The sequence below is a fragment of the Mesocricetus auratus genome, unplaced genomic scaffold, assembly GCF_017639785.1.
Source record: "Mesocricetus auratus isolate SY011 unplaced genomic scaffold, BCM_Maur_2.0 Super-Scaffold_4256, whole genome shotgun sequence".
NCBI classification, from domain to species: domain Eukaryota; kingdom Metazoa; phylum Chordata; class Mammalia; order Rodentia; family Cricetidae; genus Mesocricetus; species Mesocricetus auratus.
The window spans coordinates 49846583-49868695 of NW_024429182.1; the positions used below are offsets into that span (position 1 = coordinate 49846583).

Here is a 22113-nt window from a genome sequence, read left to right on the forward strand (position 1 = left end):
ATGCTGTTTGCAAATACCAAGGCAGCTGTGGGTAGTAATTCACCACTACGTGATCAGTTGCTCCAAAGGGCTTCAAATAGATGATAAAAGAAGCCTTGATTGATGATGATAGAGCCGGCAAACAATGCACTCTGAAACCTGTAATTAGGTGACGGTCCTCCCAAGCACTTACTGAATATATCAACAGGCATATGAGAATGTGAAATGACTCATTGGTAGCAAGTCGCCCAGTGTGCTTCCATGAACTAAAATTATAAAATTATAGTATAGGCAAAAAAAAAAGACTGAAAATAGATTCAGCTAAGTAAGCATGATTGCCAGCTTCAGAATTGATAAACTGGGGCTAGGAACCTGGGTTTGCTTCCCTGGCAGTAACCAGGTGCCCAGCCCAGAACGCAAGACTTTTACAAAGTACGTGAAGCTAAGTGCCATAGCAAGCACCCACCCTGCAGACTAGGGCCTCTCACTGCAGCACTGCCTGGGAGTTCCTCCCTGGCTCCTATCAAGGAGCATGTGCTCTGTCTTCCTTAGGACAGGACAGAAATATTATCAGAGGCTCTCTGAAGCAGGGCTGAGGAGTACATCTCAGAGAAGGAAGGACTGTGGCCTTCTGGGATCTCCTGACCCTTTGACCTCAGGTGTCCATTTCAGTCTCTGAGTTCATTTCAACCCCTGGAATTCAATGCCTTTTCTCTGCCCCGCTGCCTGCTAGGCCTTCAGCACTGTTGCAAGTGACCTGTGAATTTGTTTCCTATGGTTGTCTAACAAACTACCACCAAGTTAATGGCTTAAAGCGCACACACCCAGCTCAGGCAGCCAAATGTCCACAATGGATCTTACTGGGATTTAGATCAAGGTACAAACAGCTAGACTTAGTGGGCTCACACAATAAACTCAGCATTTAGGAGGCTGAGGTAGAAGGATTGCTATGACTTGAGACCTACCTCAGAGGGGCAAAAACAGCAGGGACTGGGTAGACAGCTCAGTGGGTAAAGAGCTTGCTTCGCCAGCTTGGGGACTGAAGTTCAAATCCTCAGCACTCATGTAAGGAAAAAGAAATCAAAATAAAAAACAGCCAGATTCGGCTGGGCGGTGGTGGCACACGCCTTTAATCCCAGCACTCGGGAGGCAGAGGCAGGCGGATCTCTGTGAGTTCGAGGCCGGGCTGGACCGATAGCCTCCAAAACAATACAGAGAAACCCGGTCTCATAAAAACCAAAAAAACAAAAAACAAAAAACCAGCCAGATTCTGATGCTGGGAGGTGGATTAAGGGAGGCCTTAGAATCCTTCCCTGCTCGAAGTCTCCTGTGGGAGGGAGCACGGCCTGAGGAGAAGAGCTCTCCTGTTTCCTGCTCTGCTTCAGACCCTGCAGCCCACCATGCCTTTGGTTTGTCCCCACCCTCCCCCTGCCCCCAATTAGACTGGCAATTGAAACGTATACATTAATATCTGAAGCCCGGAACAAAATCCATGCTGTTCACACCTCCATCCTTTGCATAAGCAGTTCCTTTCCCAGCATCCCCAGGTGAACCAACGTTCATCCTTCAAGACTATTCAAGCCACACCTACGACTCACAGTTCACCAAAAATTCTCATTCAACCAAGCATCCTAAATTTTGAGTTGCCAAATCTGACCAATTTAAGATTTCTTTTTTGTTTTTTTGTTTTTTCGAGACAGGGTTTCTCTGTGGCTTTGGAGGCTGTCCTGGAACTCACTTGGTAGTCCAGGCTGGTCTCGAACTCACAGAGATCCGCCTGCCTCTGCCTCCCGAGTGCTGGGATTAAAGGCATGCGCCACCAACGCCCGGCTAAGATTTCTTCAAGTATCAGTGCTTATGGGACCCAAGCTGGTGGCAAAGCACTCTCTTAGCAGGCACCCTGTGACTCCAGCACCTTCGAGGTGGAGGCCAGAGGATCAGAAGCCCAAGGGTGTCTTCTTTTACATAGGAAACACCAGGCCAGCCTGAGAAATATGAGGCCCTGCCTTGAAAATTTAAAAACACAGAGGAGCACAAAGGAAAGCAAAGTTCCTACACACGAGTCTGCATCGCAAGACATCTGAGCCTCTGCTCAGTCTTCCTAACACTGTAGCCCTTCAACACAGCTCCTCATGCTATGCTGACTCCAGTCATTAAGTTATTTCCTTCCTACTTTATAACAGTAATAATGGGAATAACTGATATGCAGGATATCTGATGTGACCCCCATAGGGGTCAAGACCCATGGGTTGAGAACCACTGCTTTAGTGGAAAAGCTGCTACCAATGGGAAAGCTAAGGCAGTAAATTCCATTACAGGACTCAAGACTCTTTTTATTCCATCTCTCTGTTTCTAGACAGGACCAATCAGTTCCAGAAAGAATACTGGGCCCCGCCCAAAGATGACCCGACACACGAAACATTATGCTTAGATTAGTTTAGATCATACACAGCATAGGTAGCTGGTTATAAGCATAATTCCACTGGGAGTTGGTGGCGCACGCCTTTAATCCCAGCACTTGGGAGGCAGAGGCAGGCAAATCTCTGTGAGTTCGAGGCCAGCCTAGTCTACAGAGTAAGTTCCAGGACAGCTTCCAAAACAGAGAAACCCTGTCTTGAAAAAAAAAATTCCCAAAGCCCTGTGGTCTTGAATCCTTGTTCCTAAAGAAGATGAAATCACAAAGCTAGATTCTTCTGAAACCACAAATCATTCTGAAATGCATCCATTTCGTGCCCGATAAATTTGAAAGCCTGATTATTTTGTACTTTATGGATAAAGGTTAAATATTAGCCAGATAATCAAAAAAAGATCTTTGAATGCCTGCCACCAGAGGACAAGAATTTCAGACTGTACCACAGTGACAGGACAATTTGGAAAGTCCTGCATCTAGAGCAATGTAATGATTGACACACTAAAGTTCTGTTTCTATTGCTTCATACTAATCAATGGAAAGAGAAAGGAGAGAGAGAGAGGAAAGAGGAAGCAAGGCTCCTCAGTCATGTGGACAGGCTGTCATGTGCTGACTCTGAAAACTGAAGAAAATGTAACAAGAAAGCTGCCTGCCCAGAGTCAACACTCCCTGGAATCTGAACAAGCCAGGGAAGGAAACAGAGCAAACCACACTCAGCTGGCGGGGCATGGTGGTGCATGTAGTCCCAGCACCCTCTAGGCTGAGGCAGGAGGGTTGTAAATTTCAAACCAGCTTTCCAGATCATCTCAAAATACAAACAAATAAGCAAAACCCATAAGGTGGTCACAGAACGGATGATGCTTGACAAATGTTTATTGGGTGGGTAAGTAGACAGTCATTTGTGCTCACAGCTGCCAAAGCCCATCTTAGTTGCAAAGATAAGCCCACAACCCACCCTTGCAAGAAAAGAGAGCACTCCAACCTTCTGCCACAGCCTCCGTCCAGAAGTGGCTGTAGCTACCACTGTGCATGCTCCAAAAAGTCGTCACCTCAGGGAAGGGGTCCCTTTAACTGCGGGTGTTTGTTTCCTTTGGCATGGCAAGATGTAATTTCCCATTTTTAGAACAATGCTCCAAAGAACAGCAGCAAAAACAACCTCCAGTGGAGGCAGTTTTCTTCCTGGCCACCGCTACAGTTCTGTAAAACAACAGAGGGCTTTTTGTTTGTTTGTTTTATTCCAAACACTATTTGTACCTCTCCACCCTGTTCATTCTGCACAGGCTAGAAAAGCCCCCCCCCCCCTCCCAGCAGAACCTCGAAAGGAACCTGTGCCTAGTAGGAAGCTTTGGAAATTTGGTTATGTTTGGGTCTGGATGTACCTCTTTGTGTGGTTTCCATTCGGCAAGGACTTAACGGAAGTTGTGAAAAAGCCGGTATGTATCCTTTGGGTGCCCTGTACGAGCCCAAGATCAGAAGAGAACAAAGTGTTCTAGAGAACATCCAGGAAGAGAGCAGCCACCTCTAGCCTTAGCCATTAAGAAATCACTTTCAGGACTTGGAGCCTAAGCCTGCTTCTTGTGCTTCATAGGGTCTGAGCTGGGCTCCTAGCATCCAAGTCAGGCCATTCACAACTGCTTGCAACTCCATTTTAGGGAGCTCTAACACCTTCTGGCCTCTACAGGTAACCACACCCACTGGGCACTGGGGATGGAACACAGGGCATTGCACACACTACTCTACCATTGAGCTACCTCCTTACCCCTTTTTAGACAGGGTCTCACCAAGTTGCCTAGGCTAGCCTTGTCTCTCAGGCCTCCTGAGTAGCTGGCATTACAGGTCCATGATACAATTCTTATTTCTGTTCATCTTCCTCGACATGACTCTAGGAATAACAACTGAATTGTTATTTTTGTAAAAAGTGAGAGAAACTCTGACTGTCTTCCTGAGAGAGCTCATAGGCTAGCGATCGCCTGAGTCACTGGACCACCCAGTCTCTTATCATCAGATTGTCAAGTGGCATCAACAACCACCCCTGCTGACTCCCGAGGAAGGGTCCCTTACAGGTTGTGGCTCTTCCATAGTGAATCAGGAAGGGGAGGGGATCCCATCAATCTCCTTGTGTGGTCAGCTTTCTGTTACTATAAGGAAATAACTGGGATAATTTCTTTAGAAGAAGAAATACTTATCTGAAACCACATGTTTTGGAGAACACAGTCCAAGATCTGATACACCCCTTGCTTGAGCCTTTGATGGAACCTGGTGGCTGTTATCGAACTTGGGGTTCACAGCCTGTGTGTATGAGAGGCCCAGACACCCATCCCCAATGAACCAATTGAAAGAGCCAAACTGAAAGTGGAAAGCAGAGGGAGGATTGTATTCAGGGTGACCACACTGGGAAGGACAAAGGGGCCCCCCACCCCAAGTCCATCTTCAGGGTGCTGAAGTGAGGTCAAAGTTTAGAGGATGAAGAACATGCTCTTCCAAGCAGTCCCTGTCAAGGTGTGACCTCGCCCACCAGGGACCCGTCTTTATCTGGATTTTTAGTCCCATAAAGTGATCTGACAAGCTGTGAGAACGGTGTGAAATCTCTTTCCAGGAAACAAGTTCTGCCTCTGGCTGGTGCCTTTTCCTCCTCCTAACATGAGAATTCTGGGAAGATCCCCCCTTTCTTTGGAGTTCACTGTTTCAGTAGCCTGACAGACACAAGTGCCCCTTTAGAATACCTTCATTCTGCCAGGTCAGTTACAGTACAGGAGACAGAAGTGAACAGCTCACCTCCTGGCCAGGAAGCAGAAAGAGGCTAAAGGCCCACAGTCCCCATTAGAGGCACACCCTAACCACCTAAGCTCTCCTACCAGGAAGGTGCCACCTTCCAATGGCACCCTGGGGACCATGCCTTTCACCCATGAACCTTATCTCAGGGAACATTAAACATGCAAACTGTGGTTCCCCTCAGCACTGAGGCCAGCAGCTTAAAACATATTCACCCACACTGTGGGTCTGTTGCTAGTCCATCCATCCCATCCCAGCAACGCTGTTCTCTCCTTTATAAACCTTGACGGTGCATCTGTCTTCTCCCTCTTCCACCCTTTTCCTTTCGTTGCCATGTGTCTGTTACCTGCAGAACATTTGCACACGCGCCTTTCAAATATTTCCATCTGTCTGCTATCTGCAGAGCATTTGCACACGCGCCTTTCAAATATTTCCCCGTCCTGCCTCTCCTTCCGCAAACAGGGTTTTCTCACCATTGATCTGTTAGACTAGCTCATGTTCTGTCGGGAGCAGGGGCTACAGAACATACCTTCTTCCTCATCTTCTCACGGTCAATTAAAAGGCCTGGGGCGGGGGGGGGGGCATGAGGGGGTGGCTGGGAGGCAGAATCATCAAATTTAAAGGGGCCAAAGATATGATCTAATGCAACCCCCTCATTTTGCAGATGAGGAAACATCCTGAGAGGGGGAGGAAGAGGATGTGTCAGGGCCAAAAATGTGGGGGAACAAGTGCCAGGTCAAACAGGAAGTCAAAGTTCCAGGCCTTGAGGCAGGATTTCCAGTCCCATTGGAACACGGGTTACTTCCCACAGCTTCGTTCTCCCTCGAAACTTTCTCCCATCCAGGAAACCAGAGCAAGCATGATATGACAGGCCCCCAGTCCAGGAGTGCCAATGTCCATGCCTGGGACTCGTGCCTCAGCTTCCAGGGAACAAAGATGACCACCAGTCACATCCAGAATATCTCATGATGACTCACACTGTGGTTACATACAGTGCAGTCCTGTAATCACGACTGAAAGGATGTCATGCCATCTGACCACACCTGTCCCCAGTGAAGACAATAAAAAACAAGAGATCTGCAAAGCATGGGCGGGAGCCTGGGGACGATGTCTGCCTGGCCCTTTCTTTCTAGGCAAGCGCTCTACCAACTAAGTTACGTGCCCAGCTGAAAACATTTCTGATTAAACTAAAGGGTTTAAAAATTAGTCAGGAAAGCTAGGTACCAGCGGTGCACTCCTGAAACCACAGCAGTTGGGAGAGTAGAGCAGGGAGACCACAAGTTCAATGCCAGTCTGGGATATGTACCTATACCTTGTCTCAAACCCCACATAAATAGGGGTGCTGGCAAGATGACCCAGCAGGTAAGGCTACTTGCTAACCAAGCTTGACAACCTATGCTGAATCTTCAGACCCAATGCAAATGAAGAGGGAGAGAACTAAGTCCCACAAGCTCTCTAATGTCTGACACATAAACACCCACACATGCACACACACTAAACAAATGCAAAACCATTTGAATAAATAAATAAATCATCTATTTAAACACCAGAAAAATACTTTTAAAACATTTTTTAATGATTTATTTTTATTTCCTGTTGCATTGGTGTTTCCCTGCATGTATGTCTGTGTGTGTGAATGGTCAAATTTCCTGGAACTGGAGTTGTGAGCTGCCATGTGTGTGCTGGGAATTGAAACCAGGTCCTCTGGAAGAGCAGCCAGTGCTCTTTAACTGCTGAGCCATCTCTCCAGTCCCCAGAAAAAAATTAAACAAATAGCAGAAATGGTAAGGATATCAAACTCAAATGTCATACATGTGAAATTCCTACTCACCTTCCTACAGTTTTTATTTATTTTATTTTATTTTTTGAGACATGGCCTGACTCTGTAGCCTAGGATATCCTTGGAATTCACCATGTAATCCTAGCTGACACTGATCACAAGTGATCCTCCTACCTCAGTGTGTGTGTGTGTGTGTGTGTGTGTGTGTGTAGGCCAGAAGAGTTAACCCTGGAGCTAGAGTTAAAAGCAGTTGTGATCCATCTGATATGGGTGCTGAGACCTGAACTCAGGATCCTCTGGAAAACCAGTAAGGGTTAGTAACCACCGAACAATATCACATCTTATGTTTATTTTTTATTTATTTAGTGTTCTGCCTGCATGTATGCCTACAGGCCAGAAGAGGGCACCAGATCTCATTATAGATGGTTGTGAGCCATCGTGTGGTTGCTGGGAATTGAACACAGGACCTCTGGAAGAGCAGTCAGTGTTCTTAACCTCTGAACCATCTCTCTATCCCATATTGTCACATCTTAAAAGTGACTGGCAGGACTCCTACAGACTGCAGGCCACACTCACACTCCCTCGAGCTCCTCTTGACTTTTTATACACATGGACACATCATTCTTGCAACCATTCTATTATTTGGTAATGAAAAGTGATCCCGGAAAGGCTGATAAAGTTCTAAAATCTACAAATAAAAGACCAAGTGTAAAGACAGCAAGGAAAGAGGAAACCCCACCCCATTCCTTGGACACAGCACTGGGCCTTCTGTCCCCAGTTAGCCTTAAAGACCCCTGCTGTGGAATGGCAGCTTAGGACCTTCCCATGCTCTGGTCCTTGAGCTGCATCCTCCAGGTAGATGGTCTCAGTACCCACCACTACTGCCAACTTCCGGGGCATGGGGCATGGCATGGCCCTATAACTCCTGGTCTAAGTCCTGCAGGGAGTCCTGTGACTCTGTGGCCTCCTCCAAGACACCTGAGTCATCATCAGAATGCTGGTGGTTTGGGGAAAGTTTAAAATAACATTTATACGTGAAATGGGCGGAAGGTTGTTTCATCAGCTCTCCCCCACCCCACTGTCCCCAGCGACTCTCAAAGGATGTCAGAGCTATCTGCTGCCAGAGCTCTCCATTGTATGCTTTCGGGTGCCTGACCCACCCTGTGGCTGGGCAGGTACCAGAAAAGCCAAGCCTCGATGTTTGGGACATTGTTCTCCCTCAGAAGAGGATCTTGAAAGCAGAAGGAAGTTAGAAACAACCACACAATGAATACCAGATTCTCCTTTCTCCCTGCTTTGGTTGCCAGGAGGCTGAGCATGGCTAGCTGTCAGCACACCCCGCCCAGAGCTACTTGCCTTCCAGAGTGTCTGCACAGCAAGACAGGTCAACCCCAATCGCCTTGAGTGATCTCCATAGCCTCCCTTTTTTTTCCCTCCAGCTAGATGCTGATTCCTTGAAGGCAGAAACACATCGGAGCTTCTTCTCCATTAAATATAAAGTTTCAGTTACTCCATGTTTGGTGACTAGCTGTTTCTGTCAGGACAGATGAGATGGTACAAGATTAACCATACAGGCACATCCCTAAACACTCCAGTTTAGGGTCCTATGTCATCATACCTGTTACTGTAAACCTAGTGATAGGGCCAGGGGAAACCTACTACTCCTGTCTTGCTAAATGGGCATGCTGTTAAACTGCCTTCTAACTAAATACTTATGGTTTTATTTATAGATCAGTGCTGTCCTCAAACCTGCCCAGAGGAGCTTCTCTATGCAGTGGGCAGCAGCCAATGCAAACTCATAACTGGTCAAAATGCTGACAATAACTAAGTATCGACTGCTCAGCCCTAAATGAGACATCTCTGCTAACAGCTCCCCACAAGACTCAGGGAACATATTGGAAGAGGGCACAAAAGAATGTAAGAATCAGAAGATGGGGAGGAGTGCTATAAAACGATATCGTCTTGATGTGACATGGCGACTGCACCCATGAACCCACTGCAGCTGTAGTTACCTGTACAAGATCTGCCCAGGGCCAAGCCAACAAGATCAGTCAGCATTACAACCAGCAGCACAACTGCACTCAGTGAGCCACAAAAAAGAGAGGTCGCCAAGTGGGTAAGGTGGTACCCTGGTGCTTGGGGGAAGTGAAAGGGGAGAGTTGGAATGGATACAAGCAAGATACATTGTTTACACCTAGGACATTGTCCAAGAGTAAATGAAAGGTATTCTATTCAAATAATAAGAACAACAAATGAACTCCCATGCCAGAGGTGACAAAGCAGACCCCAGATGGACCAGAACCAGACACATTGACTTGAACAGTTTGCCGGGGCCCAAGTGCTCCTCCCTTATTCCCAACATCAAGCTGTCCTGGCAGCACGGCACACATCCACAGAGCCTCCCTCATTCCAAGCCCATCCCCAGGTGCCGGGTGAAGAGGGTGGCCTGGAAGAAAATGTCCCTTCTGGACTCACCCCTAGACAGCACAGAGGGACCACGGAGAAGAAGACACCGAGCTAGTACTTCTCCGAGCAGTGAGGCCCTTGCACGTTCCTCCCTGCGGAGGACTTTTTCTTTAAAACACATTTTTTCCCCTGCTGGGGCCATTATTCATTTTAACATAATGTTATGTCTTTAGCCATCTACGTAAGTAGACACCAGTTTTAAATGCTGCAGGGTATCAAGCCTGTATATCTAGTCAAACTTCTGTTTGCTTTTTTGCCACATCCATAGAAACCATGTGAATAAACAGAGGAGAAAGGTTTGGCTCCCAGTCCTACCAGCTGGCCTCATGCCATCATTCCCAAAACAAGAGGACAGATGCCAAAAGGGAAGAACCAGCAGTAACGGTGACACAAAGGCTCTGTCTTGTGCTGGGGCACCCTGAACGGTCAGGCTCCCTGGGGTGGGAATGCCCTGTGACTAGCCAGCACACTTTTATGACTACAGCAGAGGAGGATATCAGTAAAACCCAGCTTACGAGCATAGACCTGGCTTTGGATCCCAGGTCCGCCTGGCCAACTCAAGGGTGTCCCTCTGTAAAGCCATCTGCCCACCCAACTCTTCAGGACTTAGAATTTTTGTGCCATTTAAGTGATCCAGATTCTCTGGATTTCACCTCGTGATAGCCACACCCATGCCTCCCTATGTGGCAACTACATCCTTCGGAACAAGAAAACACAGGATGGACTTCCCAGTGTATAGCTACACTGTCATTGTTTGAATGTAATTTGCCCCCATAAGCTCACAGGCAGTGGCATTATTAGGAGGTGTGGCTTTGTTGGAGTAGGAATAAGCTTGTTGGAGGAAGTGTGTACTGTGGGGAGTGGGTTTTTTGAGGTCTCCTTTGCTCAAACTTTTCTCAGTGTGTCAGTCAGTCTAGTTCCTGTTGCCAGCACTATGTCTCCTGTATGCCGCCATGCTCCCCTCCATGATGGTAATGGACTAAACCTCTAAAACTGTAAGCAAGCCACCCAATTCAATGTTTTCTTTATAAGAGTTGCTGTGGTCATGGTGTGTCTTCACAGCAATAGAAACCTAACTACGACACACACTGAATTTTTTTTTTTGGACAGGGTTTCTCTATGTAACTGCCCTGGCTGCCCTAGAACTTAGTATGTAGACCAGGTTGGCCTCGAACTCACAGAGATCTGCCTGTCTCTGCCTCCTGAGTGCTGGGATTAAAGGCATGCACCACCATTGCCTGGCCAGATAGAATATTTTTGAAGAGTATACTATGTCAGAATGTTAAAGATAAAGAAAAAGGCAAGGATAAGAATACTATTTCAGCCGGGCGTTGGTGGCATACGCCTTTAATCCCAGCATTCGGGAAGCAGAGGCAGGCGGATCTCTGTGAGTTCAAGGCCAGCAGCCTGGTCTACAGAGCTAGGTCCAGGACAGTCTCCAAAGCAATACAGAAAAACCCTGTCTCAAAAAAACAAAACAAAAAAAATTTCAAAGCAAGTCAACCCATTTCACACCAAAGAAAAACATCTTCATGTATTGCCAGCCTCCCGGTCCTGTCTTGCTGCTGTAGAAAGCATTTGCCTTCTCTTAGGAAAGTGTCCCCGCTCATCCTAGTGACAGTCACTACCTTGCACTGATCGAATCCCTGTCTCTTTCAAAGCATGGAGATCAATTATCCCATCTTAAAGGTTCAAAGCCTTTACCCTCAAGCTAAGAAGATAGCCCAGTAGAGGTGAAGTGTAAATGTGAGGCCAAAGTTAGTTCCCAGACCCATGTAATCCCAGCATTGGCAAGGCAGAAACATGGAGATCCCTGGGGCTCACCAACCAGCCAGTCCAACTTAGTCTATGCTTCTCAGGCCAGGGAGAAACCCTGTCTCAGAAAATACAAGGTGGACAATTGCTGAGGAACAGCATCCAAGGTTGTCCCAGACCTCCACACGCACACACATGCACTTGCTCCTGTTCATACATGTGCACATGCACATACAAATACGTGTACATGGACCTACACAAACCACCACAACAAAGCCTTTAACCTGCTCTCTCTCCTGCTGACTCCTTTCTCCAAATGCTGAAGACCTCGTGTGCCTGCCTCCTGCACTGTCCCAAACAGTCACTGTCCCACCTCCCTCTTACCTTTAGCAGTCAACTTCCTGATAGTCTGCCTTCACCTCCTGAGTGTCCAGTAAGTCCTATGCCCTTACACCAGTAGGAAAGCCCAGCAATTCTATGAAAGCTATTCTCTCAAGAGCCTAAGCGTCAAATCCTGAGGCTTCTCCTCAGCATCCTTCCCACCTACACCTCCAACCCATCATCCCAGGGAAAATGCTTCCCTGTGAAGTGTATGCATGGAAACCAATGTCCACTGCTTGTCCCCAAGCCACTCAGACTAAAATACCACTTACTCTTCACTTCTCCTTGTATTAAATCATCACAGCCTATCAATTCTAGACCCAAAATATTCCTTAAAGTTGTCCTGTCTACTCCCACCTGCAACCCTCCCAGTGCTCATGAGTCCTCCCCGAAGAACTCAAGTCAATTCCTGCCTCAGCTCCCTTCCATTGCTCCTCCCCTATGACACTTATGGGGTCCATACATCCCCACATCCCCACTCAACTGTATCAAAAACACAGAGAGGGAAGAAAGGGGTCATCTCAGAGAAACCACTGTAGAACAGATTTTCCCAGAGCTGAGCTGGAGAAGTACCAGCGGCAGGGAGAGCCAGGTGTCCAGAATGGTAGCCAAGGCAGTTAAAGAGGGCACAAGCAGATGCAGAAGACACACCCTCTGCTTCACCCTACACTGACAGGGGTGGCTTTATGAGCCCAGTTTACTGGTTTCAACCCATGAGAATTCATTGGTACCACCTAGCACCTGGAATAGCAGGGGACACTCTAAAATGGAAAATCCTCACAAAAGTCACAATGACTAACCCTTATTGAGTTGTTATAATGTTCCAGGCACCATGCCAAGTGTTTTACATGTATTTTTAAGAAAACCCTATTAAGTTAATATCAGAGGTGAAGACACCAAGGTTTAGGGAGACTGAGGAACAGTTACTAGCATTAACTTCCTGTTTGGACAGCTGGCTTGCTCTGCCCTGCTGCTGTGTGAATGGGCTTTGTGAACTCTCCCCAGTCATCTCCAAGGTAGGATTAAATAAGATGAGTCATGTTGAAGCATTTTAGCTAATGCCTAGCACAAAAATTGTGGTTTCTATTGATCACTATAATTGCTGTTATGATGGTTATGATGTTGACCAAAACAAAGGCAAACTCATGTCTCTTCTTTATTTAAAACCACCAGTGGCCTCATACTTCCCAAAAGAAGATTCCACTAAGACTCTGCCTGCTGCAAAACACTCCAGTCATGCTATGCCACTGGGCACTTGCTGGACATGCCCTATGTGCTCCTGCTGCCTCCCTGCCTAGAATGTCCTTACCTTCTCTGAAAGAGAGAGAGAAGCTGCCCAGTCTAGGAGCTGGGAAGATAGCTCTGTGGATAAAGTGACTACCATACAAGTATGAGAGCCTGAGTTCAAAACACAGCACCCACATAAGCTAGAGGCATTGCCCATAACCCCCGTACCTGGATCAAGGGCAAAGACAGTTAACTCCCAGGGGCTCACTGACAGTCAGTCTAGCCTAATCAATGAGCTCCAGGATCAGTGAGAGACTCTGTCTCAGAAATCACTGTAGATGACCAAGGAAGACACAAGACATCAACCTCTGGCCTCCTCATGCACACTCACAATCACAATAAAGGCTGGTGAAGAAACTTCAAGATCAAACATCTCAGGACCACCTTATAATAGAGTGTTAGTGGTGTCACCTCCATGACCCAAGGGTAGGTCTGGGTCGCATCTCTTTTCTAATAAAGCTTCAGGACAATCCTTGGAACAAGTCTTCTGTATAAAGGAAACCAAGAGCAGAAGGTGTTTATGCCATAAGTCTAGGACAAGATGGTGTCAGAAGAGGGGTTGCTCCAGCCCATTTCCCTAACAGGACCTTCCTCATTCCCAGACAGTATCTTCTGTTGTCCCACACCTTTCCCAGACAGTCACTTGATGGGAGGACTGCTGGTAATTGCTTAGAATTGTTAATTGGAATTATTAGTAATAGGATTCTCTGGCCTGTAGCCAGAAAGAAAGGAAGGGAAGAAGGAAGGGAGGAAGAGAGGGAGAGAGAGGGGAGGAAAGCAGGGAGAGAGAGAGGGAGGAAGGAAGGCAGAGAGGGAGAGAAAAAGGAAGGAAGGAAGGAAGGAAGGAAGGAAGGAAGGAAGGAAGGAAGGAAGGAAGGAAGGAAGGGAAAGCAAAGATAATCTCAGGCTAGGTGTCCTCTGATGGATAACTATCAAATATTCCCATGAAACACATGCTTGGTATGTCACAAGCCCAATGCCAACAGAACAGTAGAGTTCACAATTTCTGAGTGCTTCCTTCATGCAGAACACTTCCCTCTGTAATCTTGGGTGTCACCTTTATGTGATATTATAATACTCGTGGCTGTTGCCCTATTTTCAGCATGAGGGAGACTGAGGCAAGACACCTAACAAGGAAGTAAAGCCGCAACTGGGTAACCTGGACGCTGAAGCCCCACCCACTATGCTGCGCAGTTGGTTTATTCCACTGCTCTGTCTGCAGAGGGGGCTCTGTTAGGATGCACCTTCAGGAAGTTGGATTTGTGCTACTCTTATGGTCTCATTATTTGTTATTGGGGGACAGTCAGAGGACAACTGTGGGGGGCAGTTCTCTACTGTAACCTTTCTCTCTACTCCCCAGGGATTGAACTCAGGTTACCAGGCTTGTTCAGCAAGCACCTTTACCCACAAAGCCATTTCACTGCCCCCTTTTATTAGTATCACCGTGCGTGCGCGCACGTGTGTGTGTGTGTGTGTGTGTGTGTGTGTGTGTGTGTGTGTGTGTGTGTGTGATGATTGATGGCTTTGTTCAACTTGTCATCAGCTTCCCTGATGACTAGATGACCATGGCTGTGCCAGAGTCATTTCCTCCAGCTCACCCTCACTCTAAGGGAAAATAGTACACTCGGAACCACTTGGAATGTGAAGGTGGAGGGAGCAGTAGCGACAAGAAGAATAAAAATTAGCCACAGTTGGACATGATGGGGCATACCTGTAAACCCAGCATGTGAGGCTGAAGCAGGATATTCAAGGCCAGCCAGGCCAAAATATGGATTACTATAGAAGACCCTGATTCAAATAAAAACAAAGAATTTAGCCATAATTACCAAGCACATGGGAACTCAGGGATGAAGAAAAAGAAGCATAAACCACAGGAGACTCAGAGTCAACAGCAAAGACAACACTTGAACCTAGAGGGCACCACAGCCTTCCCAGAAGACTGTTCCTAAGAAGTGAGTTAGCTTCCCAAGGTGTTTCAGTTCCCCCAGAGGGTGGGAGAAAGGAGATGGGGGAAGCCAGGAGTAGAGTTTAAATTCTAGATCAGAACATGGTGGTCTGTGCTCTAGGGACATATCAACAAGAGGATTAATGTCTGCGGTGAGAAATTCTGAGTTAATTCTGAAGCTTCCAAGGAGTCTGAAAAGGGCTGGGAGAAATGTGCAAGGTCAAAATCACCCCCACTCAGGAGGTAGAGGCAGGGGGACCACGAGTTTGAGGCCAGTCAGAGCAAGACCCGTCTAAAGAACTGAAGAGAATTCCAGCTTCCGCATCAAACCCAGCCCCCCTCAGAATAGCCATGAACAAGAAGATGGTCAATAACTCAGCAATCACCAGGCTTGATGGCACGTGCATTTAATCCCAGCCCTTGTGGGGCAAGAACAAGCAGATCTCTGTGAGTTCCAGGCCAACCAGGGCTACAGAGTAAGACCCCGACTCAAAGCGAACAATGAATGAGGAGTGGCCCTCACACCTATAATCCCTGCAGTTGGGAGGCTATGGCAGGTTCTCTGTGAGTCTGAGAATTGGGCCTGGGCTACATAGTAAGACCCATAGAGAGACACACGGACAGGAAGAGGGAAATGAGCAGGAGAGGGAGCAACCCATAGTGGTGTAGGCCTGAAACCCCAGCACTTGGATGGAGTCAGGAGGATCAAGAGTTCAAATGAAGCCAGGTGTTGGTGGTGCACACCTTTAATTCCAGCACTCTGAAGGCAGGAGGATCTCTGTGAGTTCGAGGCAGCCTGGTCTACAGAGTGAGTTCCAGGACAGCCAGGGATACACAGAGAAACTCTGACTCAAAAAAAAAAAAAAGTAAGTAAATAATTCAGAGGAAGCCTTGGCTACATAACAAGTTTTAGGCCAGCATGGGCTACATGAAACCCTGTCTCAAAAAACTAAAGAGAAGGAGGAAGGGAAGGGGAGGAGGAAATAACCAAGGGTACCAAGCAAGGAGGAGAGGCCAGACCTGCTGACACTTGATCTTGAACTTCCAGTTTCCATGGCACCGTGAAAACACATTTCTGCAAAGCTCCCGCCCATCTACGGCACTTCATTACAGATCCTAGCCCACCAACACCATCGGCGTTGCTGACGTCACTGACGATAGCAACTCAGGCTACCCTTCACTTACCTCATTGAGTCTCCAACCTAGAGAACACTATTATCCCCATTTTAAAGTTGAGAAAACTGAGGCTCAGAGAGGCTTATTATCCATCTGATAAATGGCGTAGACAATAGGTCAATCCAGGGAAGCAAGCTCCAGAGCCTGAGCTCCTGGCCATCATGCTACACTGTTTGGGACACTCGTAATGGTAATCTATAGGAACTCACACTCTACCCAAGCTCTCAAAATAACTGGATGAGCCTTACAGACACCCCCTGGTCAGCGGTGAGGTGTAGCCCGATCATCCCAAGTTGGTCTCCTGGAACCTCCCCGAGTCCATCCATTGACCTCATGTCCAGCAGCACACTGCCCTGCCTACAGGACTGTCACATGTTAGCTCTGGAGCAGGAATAGGAATGTAAGTGTAATAAACCCTAGGAGGGAGGGAGGGAGGAAGGGAGGGAGGGAGGGAGGGAGGGAAGGAGGGGGAGAGAGATTGACAGAGATAGACAGACAGAGAGACAGAGTGACAGAGAGACAGAGACAGAGACAGAGATCTGCTACACATGATTCAAAGTGTCCACCTCTTTGCCACAGGGGTACAAGGAGGGAACCCTCTTCCATCAACTCAGTAGTTATTCAGGAGCCTCTGCACCTCAGAGTGCCCTTGAGGAAGGCAGTTCATTGGCTCAGTTGGGAAAAGACTTTGTTTACAACTGGCAGCTGCCTACAAAGCAGAAGAATGTGGCCACTGCCTCCTCACATACCAGGGAGCAGGGCTACAAGAGAGATGGGCTCTCCTGATCCCCTCACCAAAGGGACTGCAGAGCATGGGAACAAGCATTGGTTCTACAACAAGGCAGTCTGGTAGAGGCAGAAGTGGACACTCACTTCTTGAGATTGGCACACCCTCTTATGGGCCTCCAGCCAGAAAACACTGAGTCACCCTTTGTGATGAACAAAGCCAAGCTTTGTCAGCACCCAGTTACTCCAGAGGGCGGGAGGAGTGAGAAACTTGACTGGCACTCATGATGGTCTCTGTCTGATCCTTCTGCCTAACTTGTAAGTCACTTGAGGCAGGTGCTGGCTCTCTTCCCTCCCTAGCCCCTTGCAGTAGGTCTCTCAAGGTGTGGTACCTAAACAGTTCTGCGTGATCAGACTCATTGGGTACGTTTATGAAGTACCGCAGGTGATGCTGGGGCTTGTGCCCTGCTGGATCCTTCACTTACCTGTAGCCTGTCTGAGGAAGCTGGATGTACCTTGACATAGACCGAGGAAGGAAGACCACCTGTCTTGGATCACTTGACTTGTAGTACTAAAACCTGGGCAATCCAGGAAAAAACAAGATGGCTGGTATATGCTACTTGTTCTGTGACTGTGACAAAATACGTGGCAACTACTGTTCAGGGAAGGGAAAGTTTATCTTGGCTCACAAGTTTGAGGGTATGGTCCATCATGGCAGAGGTCATGGCAACCGGGGCTTGATGCAGCTGGTCACCTTGCAACCACAGTCAGAGCAAGAAAGGCATGCTCAACTCTCCCCCTCATCTGCATGTAGTCAGGACCTTAACCTAAGGAATGACATTCCTCACTCCCAGGGTAGGTCTTAGCCTATGGAATGACATTCCTCACTCCCAGGGTAGGTCTTAGCCTATGGAATGACATTCCTCACTCCCAGGGTAGGTCTTAGCCTATGGAATGACATTCCTCACTCTCAGGGTAGGTCTTAGCCTATGGAATGACATTCCTCACTCTCAGGGTAGGTCTTAGCCTGGCTCCTCACTCCCAGGGCAGGTCTTCATTCTTCCACTTACAGAATTGAGATCACCCCTCACAGATGTGCCCAGAGGCTGGTCAGGTCAGTGATTCCAGGTTCTATCAAGGTGACAATTCATATTAGCCACTGCAGCCAGCCACCCCAGAACATCTTAAAATATTCCCCCACAAGGACCAGGAAAAGGGGTGCTGGCAGGTGAGAGATCTTCTCCACAGCCCTCAGACTTCGAGTTGGAATGTACCACAAGTATACTCAGAATGTATGTGGGTGTGGCTGCAGTCTGGGATTTCACAACATTTCAGATGAAAAAATGAAAACAGACCACAAAGAACTGACTCAGGAGCACTGGAAACGGGTCCAGCTTCCGCTGCCTGTCCTCTGCCCAAAACCTAAAGTCACCACCCTTCACAAGAGCAGCAAATGCCTGCCTTGAGCTGGCTGTTCCCCGGAGAGGAGCAAGTTGTGAGAGTCATCGTTCCTTTTCCTCCTCTCCGGAGAACATGGCTGCGTTTTGTCCTCTGTCAGCAGGGATGAGCCCAGCAAGCAAGCATACTCCAAGGTCAAGTCATAGGCCACCAGGAGCCGGGCGTTGGTGGCGCACGCCTTTAATCCCAGCACTCGGGAGGCAGAGGCAGGCGGATCTCTGTGAGTTCGAGACCAGCCTGGTCTACCGAGCGAGTTCCAGGACAGCCTCCAAAAGCCACAGAGAAACCCTGTCTCGAAAAACCAAAAAAAAAAAAAAAAAAAAAAACATAGGCCACCAGGAGCTCTTCAGCCCACCCATGTAATAGCTGAAAAGCCTCTCAGAGCACACACTGTCCTGGGCCCTCATTTAGCACATGAGAAAACTGAAATCCAGGACCCAGAAGTAGGCAAAGTAGCACAGACAGGCAGCTAGAAGGTGAGCCCTTCTCCTGACTTCCATGGGAGTGAACCAACCCTTCTGCAAAGCTAAAAGTAGGAGCAGGAGCAGGAGCAGGAGCAGAGAAGGAATCAGAACTAGCCAGAAAGGGGGCCATTGAGGAGGTTAGATGTATCGGCTGGTCAGAAAGCAAGAATGTGAAAGAGGGCCAGTAGATGTCTCAGGGGATAAAGATGTGTGCTACCAAACCTGACGACCTGAGTTCAGTCCTTGGAAAACCAACTCCCACATGTTGCCCTCTCCTGCACCTACACAGAAGCAAAACATACACACACAAACAAATGTCATTTTAAAAGATTATGTCAGTGATTAAGCGCATGTACTGCTTTTCTAGAAAACCCAAATTCAGTTCCCAGCACCCACATGTTGGGTGACTCACAACTGCCTATACTCCAGCTCCAAATCCAACACCCTCTTCTAGCCTCCAAGAGAATTGAACTCCCTTCCCCACCCCTTTCTCTCTCTCTCTCTCTCTCTGTCTTTCTCTCTCTCTCACACACACACACACAATTAAAAAATAAAACTGTTTTTTGAGGCAGGGTCTCTGTGGCTGGCCTAGAACTCACTACATAAACAAAGCTGGCTTTAAACTCACAGAGATCCACCTGCTCTGCTGGCGTTAAAGGAGTATGCCACCACTCCCAGTCAAAATAAAATCATTTTTAAGCACACATGTGGGTTCATCAAATCCTAACACCCACATCTTACAGGTGGAGAAACAGTCAAATACTCTTCCCAGAGCTATAGAAAGGAACTCCTTTCCTGGCCCACTTAGGTCTGTCCAATGGCCATGGGCATGCGTACTGCTGGCCGCTGAGGCGTGCTGTGGCCAAAGTGGCAATGGTCAGGTGAAAGGCACGGCTGAAGTGCCTGGGGCCGGGGTCCTAGCTCAGTCGTACAGAGTGTCCTAGCATATGTGAGGCCCCACGTTCCATCCCCTGCACACCAAAAAATGGTTACAAAAATGAGGACCAACAAGACAGCTCAGCCAGGGAAGCCACTTAAAGTCAACCCTGACCTCCAGGACCCAGGTGGTGGAAGGAGAAAACTGTCTCCTCCAAGTTGTTCCCTGACCTCCACACACACTGTGGGACTCATGGACACAGACGATAGATAGATAGATAGATAGATAGATAGATAGATAGATAGATAGATGATTGATAGATAGATAGATGATTGATAGATAGATTGATTGATTGATTGATTGACTGACTGATTGATTGATTGATGGACTGGTTGATAAACCATAGAAGATAGATAGATAGATAGATGATTGATAGATAGATAGATAGATGATTGATAGATAGATAGATTGATTGATTGACTGATTGATTGATTGATTGATTGATTGATTGATAGACTGGTTGATAAACCATAGAAGATAGATAGATAGATAGATGGATGATTGGTAGAGATAGAGAGATGATAGAATTTTAAAAGAGAAAATCAATTAAGTAACATCATTTCTACTCTTCATACTCAGTAGAAGAAAAGTCAACAGCTAAGGGTTTTAGAATGAATTCTTCAAAAGCATTTTGAGTTCTCCATGACTGAGTACTTTCTTTTCAAAAGTTCCCTTCATAAATAAAAAGAGGTCATGGATTTGAGTGAGAGCAAGTTGAGGGGAACATGGGAGGGACTGGAAGGAGGAAAGGGAAGGGAAGGCATGATGTAATTGTATCTTCAGTTTAAATACTTAAAAAAAAATAAGTCACCTTCAAGTTATAAGCCATGACAAAATGGGAGCAATTGTCCAACCATTGATGTGTTTGCAGTTGGCTCAATAAAGCCCCAGCTATGCAGAAGCCTCCAGGGAACAGATGAGTCACTTTATGAGGCAGAGAAACCGAAGGCAAAGCCTTTACACAAGGACATTTCAGCTTTCAAATAGATGCTTTCTCAAATGGCCTCCTGTCCCTGCCTTCTGAAACAGAGCACAAGTCAAACTCAAAGGCTACATATGCTTACAATCCTGGTCCTGGGGAGGCTGAGGCAGGAGGACTGACATGAGTGTAAGACCAGCCTGAGCTACACAGTGAGACCATGTCTCAAACAGTAATAACAATAATAATAACTAATAAAGTAAGACAGAGCACATGAGCTTGGGGTGAAGATAGGAGAGGTTTGTTCACCCAGATTATGCAAGGCCCTGAATTTGATCCCAGGCACCACACAAAATAAAATAAAATAAAATAGCCAGGCAGGGGTGGTGCACGCCTTTAATCCCAGCACTTGGGAGGCAGAGGCAGGCGGATCTCTGTGAGTTCGATGCCAGGCTGGACCGACAGCCTCCAAAACAACACAGAGAAACCCTGTCTCGAAAAACCAAAAAAAGAAAAATAATAATAAAAAAATTTTAAAAATAAAATAAAGCAGAAGGCAAGAGACAGTATTTCAGCAGTCTCCTAAGGCCTGGGAACCCCTACTCCCGTCCCATCCATCAGGATCTCATATGGAGAACTCCCTATGTCCACCTCATCTCATCTCATCTCGGCCCTCTAGCCAGTGGCCTGAGTCCTCCAACAACCACAGTTATTCAGAGCTCAGCTGCCTCACCCCAAGGGTCAGCAGTTTCCTCCATCCAAATGTGAGAACCTAAATACAAGTCCCCAGAGCCCACACAAAGCCAGGCCCAGTGGTATGCCTTGGTTTGTAGTTAAGGGTTTTTTCCAGCTCCTCCTCCTTTTTAAATGTGAATGTTTGCCTGCATCACATTGTCCATGCACCATGTGTACACAGTCCTCACGGAGGCCAGAAGAAGATACTAGATCTCCTGAGACTAGAGTTACAGCTGATTATTAGCCATCATGTGGGTGCTAGGAACAGAACATGGGTCCCCTGAAATAGCAGTCACTAAGCCATCTTTCCAGCTGTGGCTTTGTAATTCCAGTGCTTTTCCAGAGAAATGGGAGGTGGAGACAGGCGAATCCCTGAGTGTCCTCAGCCTAGCTAGCCTAGTTTATATCAGGGTGCGGGGAAGGGGACACTGTCGCAAACAAGGTGGAAGGTAATGACCAACATCACAAGTTGGCCTCTGAAACACACACAAATGAGTGGCCATGTTTTCAAAGGAAATCATGTCCTGTCCACTGTGGTAGGTAGGTTCACAGAGAAATACTGAAAGGCACATTGACAAGCCCCTTCCACATGTATCCCTATGTAACACACACTCACACACACACACACACACACTCACACACACACACACACACACACACACACACACATGCACGCACACACAAGAAGAAGATGAAGTCATGATTTATTCTCAATAGTTTGGCCTCTGCTGTTTACTTCCCAGTTCTACAGACCCAGAACGTGTTGCCAATAATGTATGTTTTAATTATATTCTAAAGGTCAATTCTTTGCAATGAGTTGATTATAACAGAATGTCAGCCATTTGGCTCACTGCAGAGAGCATACACCCCATATTCAGACTGACTGGTATCCCTTTAGATTTCTGACTACCAGTGTCAAGCTG

At 47.2% G+C, this 22113-nt stretch overlaps 1 protein-coding gene across 2 annotated transcripts in view; it reads right to left on the reverse strand.

Moving 5' to 3' along the window:
• Positions 1-3244: 3244 nt before the first annotated feature.
• The window catches only part of Ahnak (AHNAK nucleoprotein), an 88671-nt gene continuing 69802 nt past the window's right edge, over positions 3245-22113 (reverse strand). Inside the window, exon 6 of one of the 2 annotated variants that reach the window (XM_040747968.1) lies at positions 3245-3586. In XM_040747968.1, the coding sequence (XP_040603902.1) occupies positions 3579-3586 (8 nt within the window). In that variant the 3' untranslated portion in view covers positions 3245-3578. Of the gene's footprint in view, positions 3587-8335; positions 8476-22113 lie in introns of those variants that run through there. The other variant, XM_040747963.1, reaches the window with a different exon arrangement.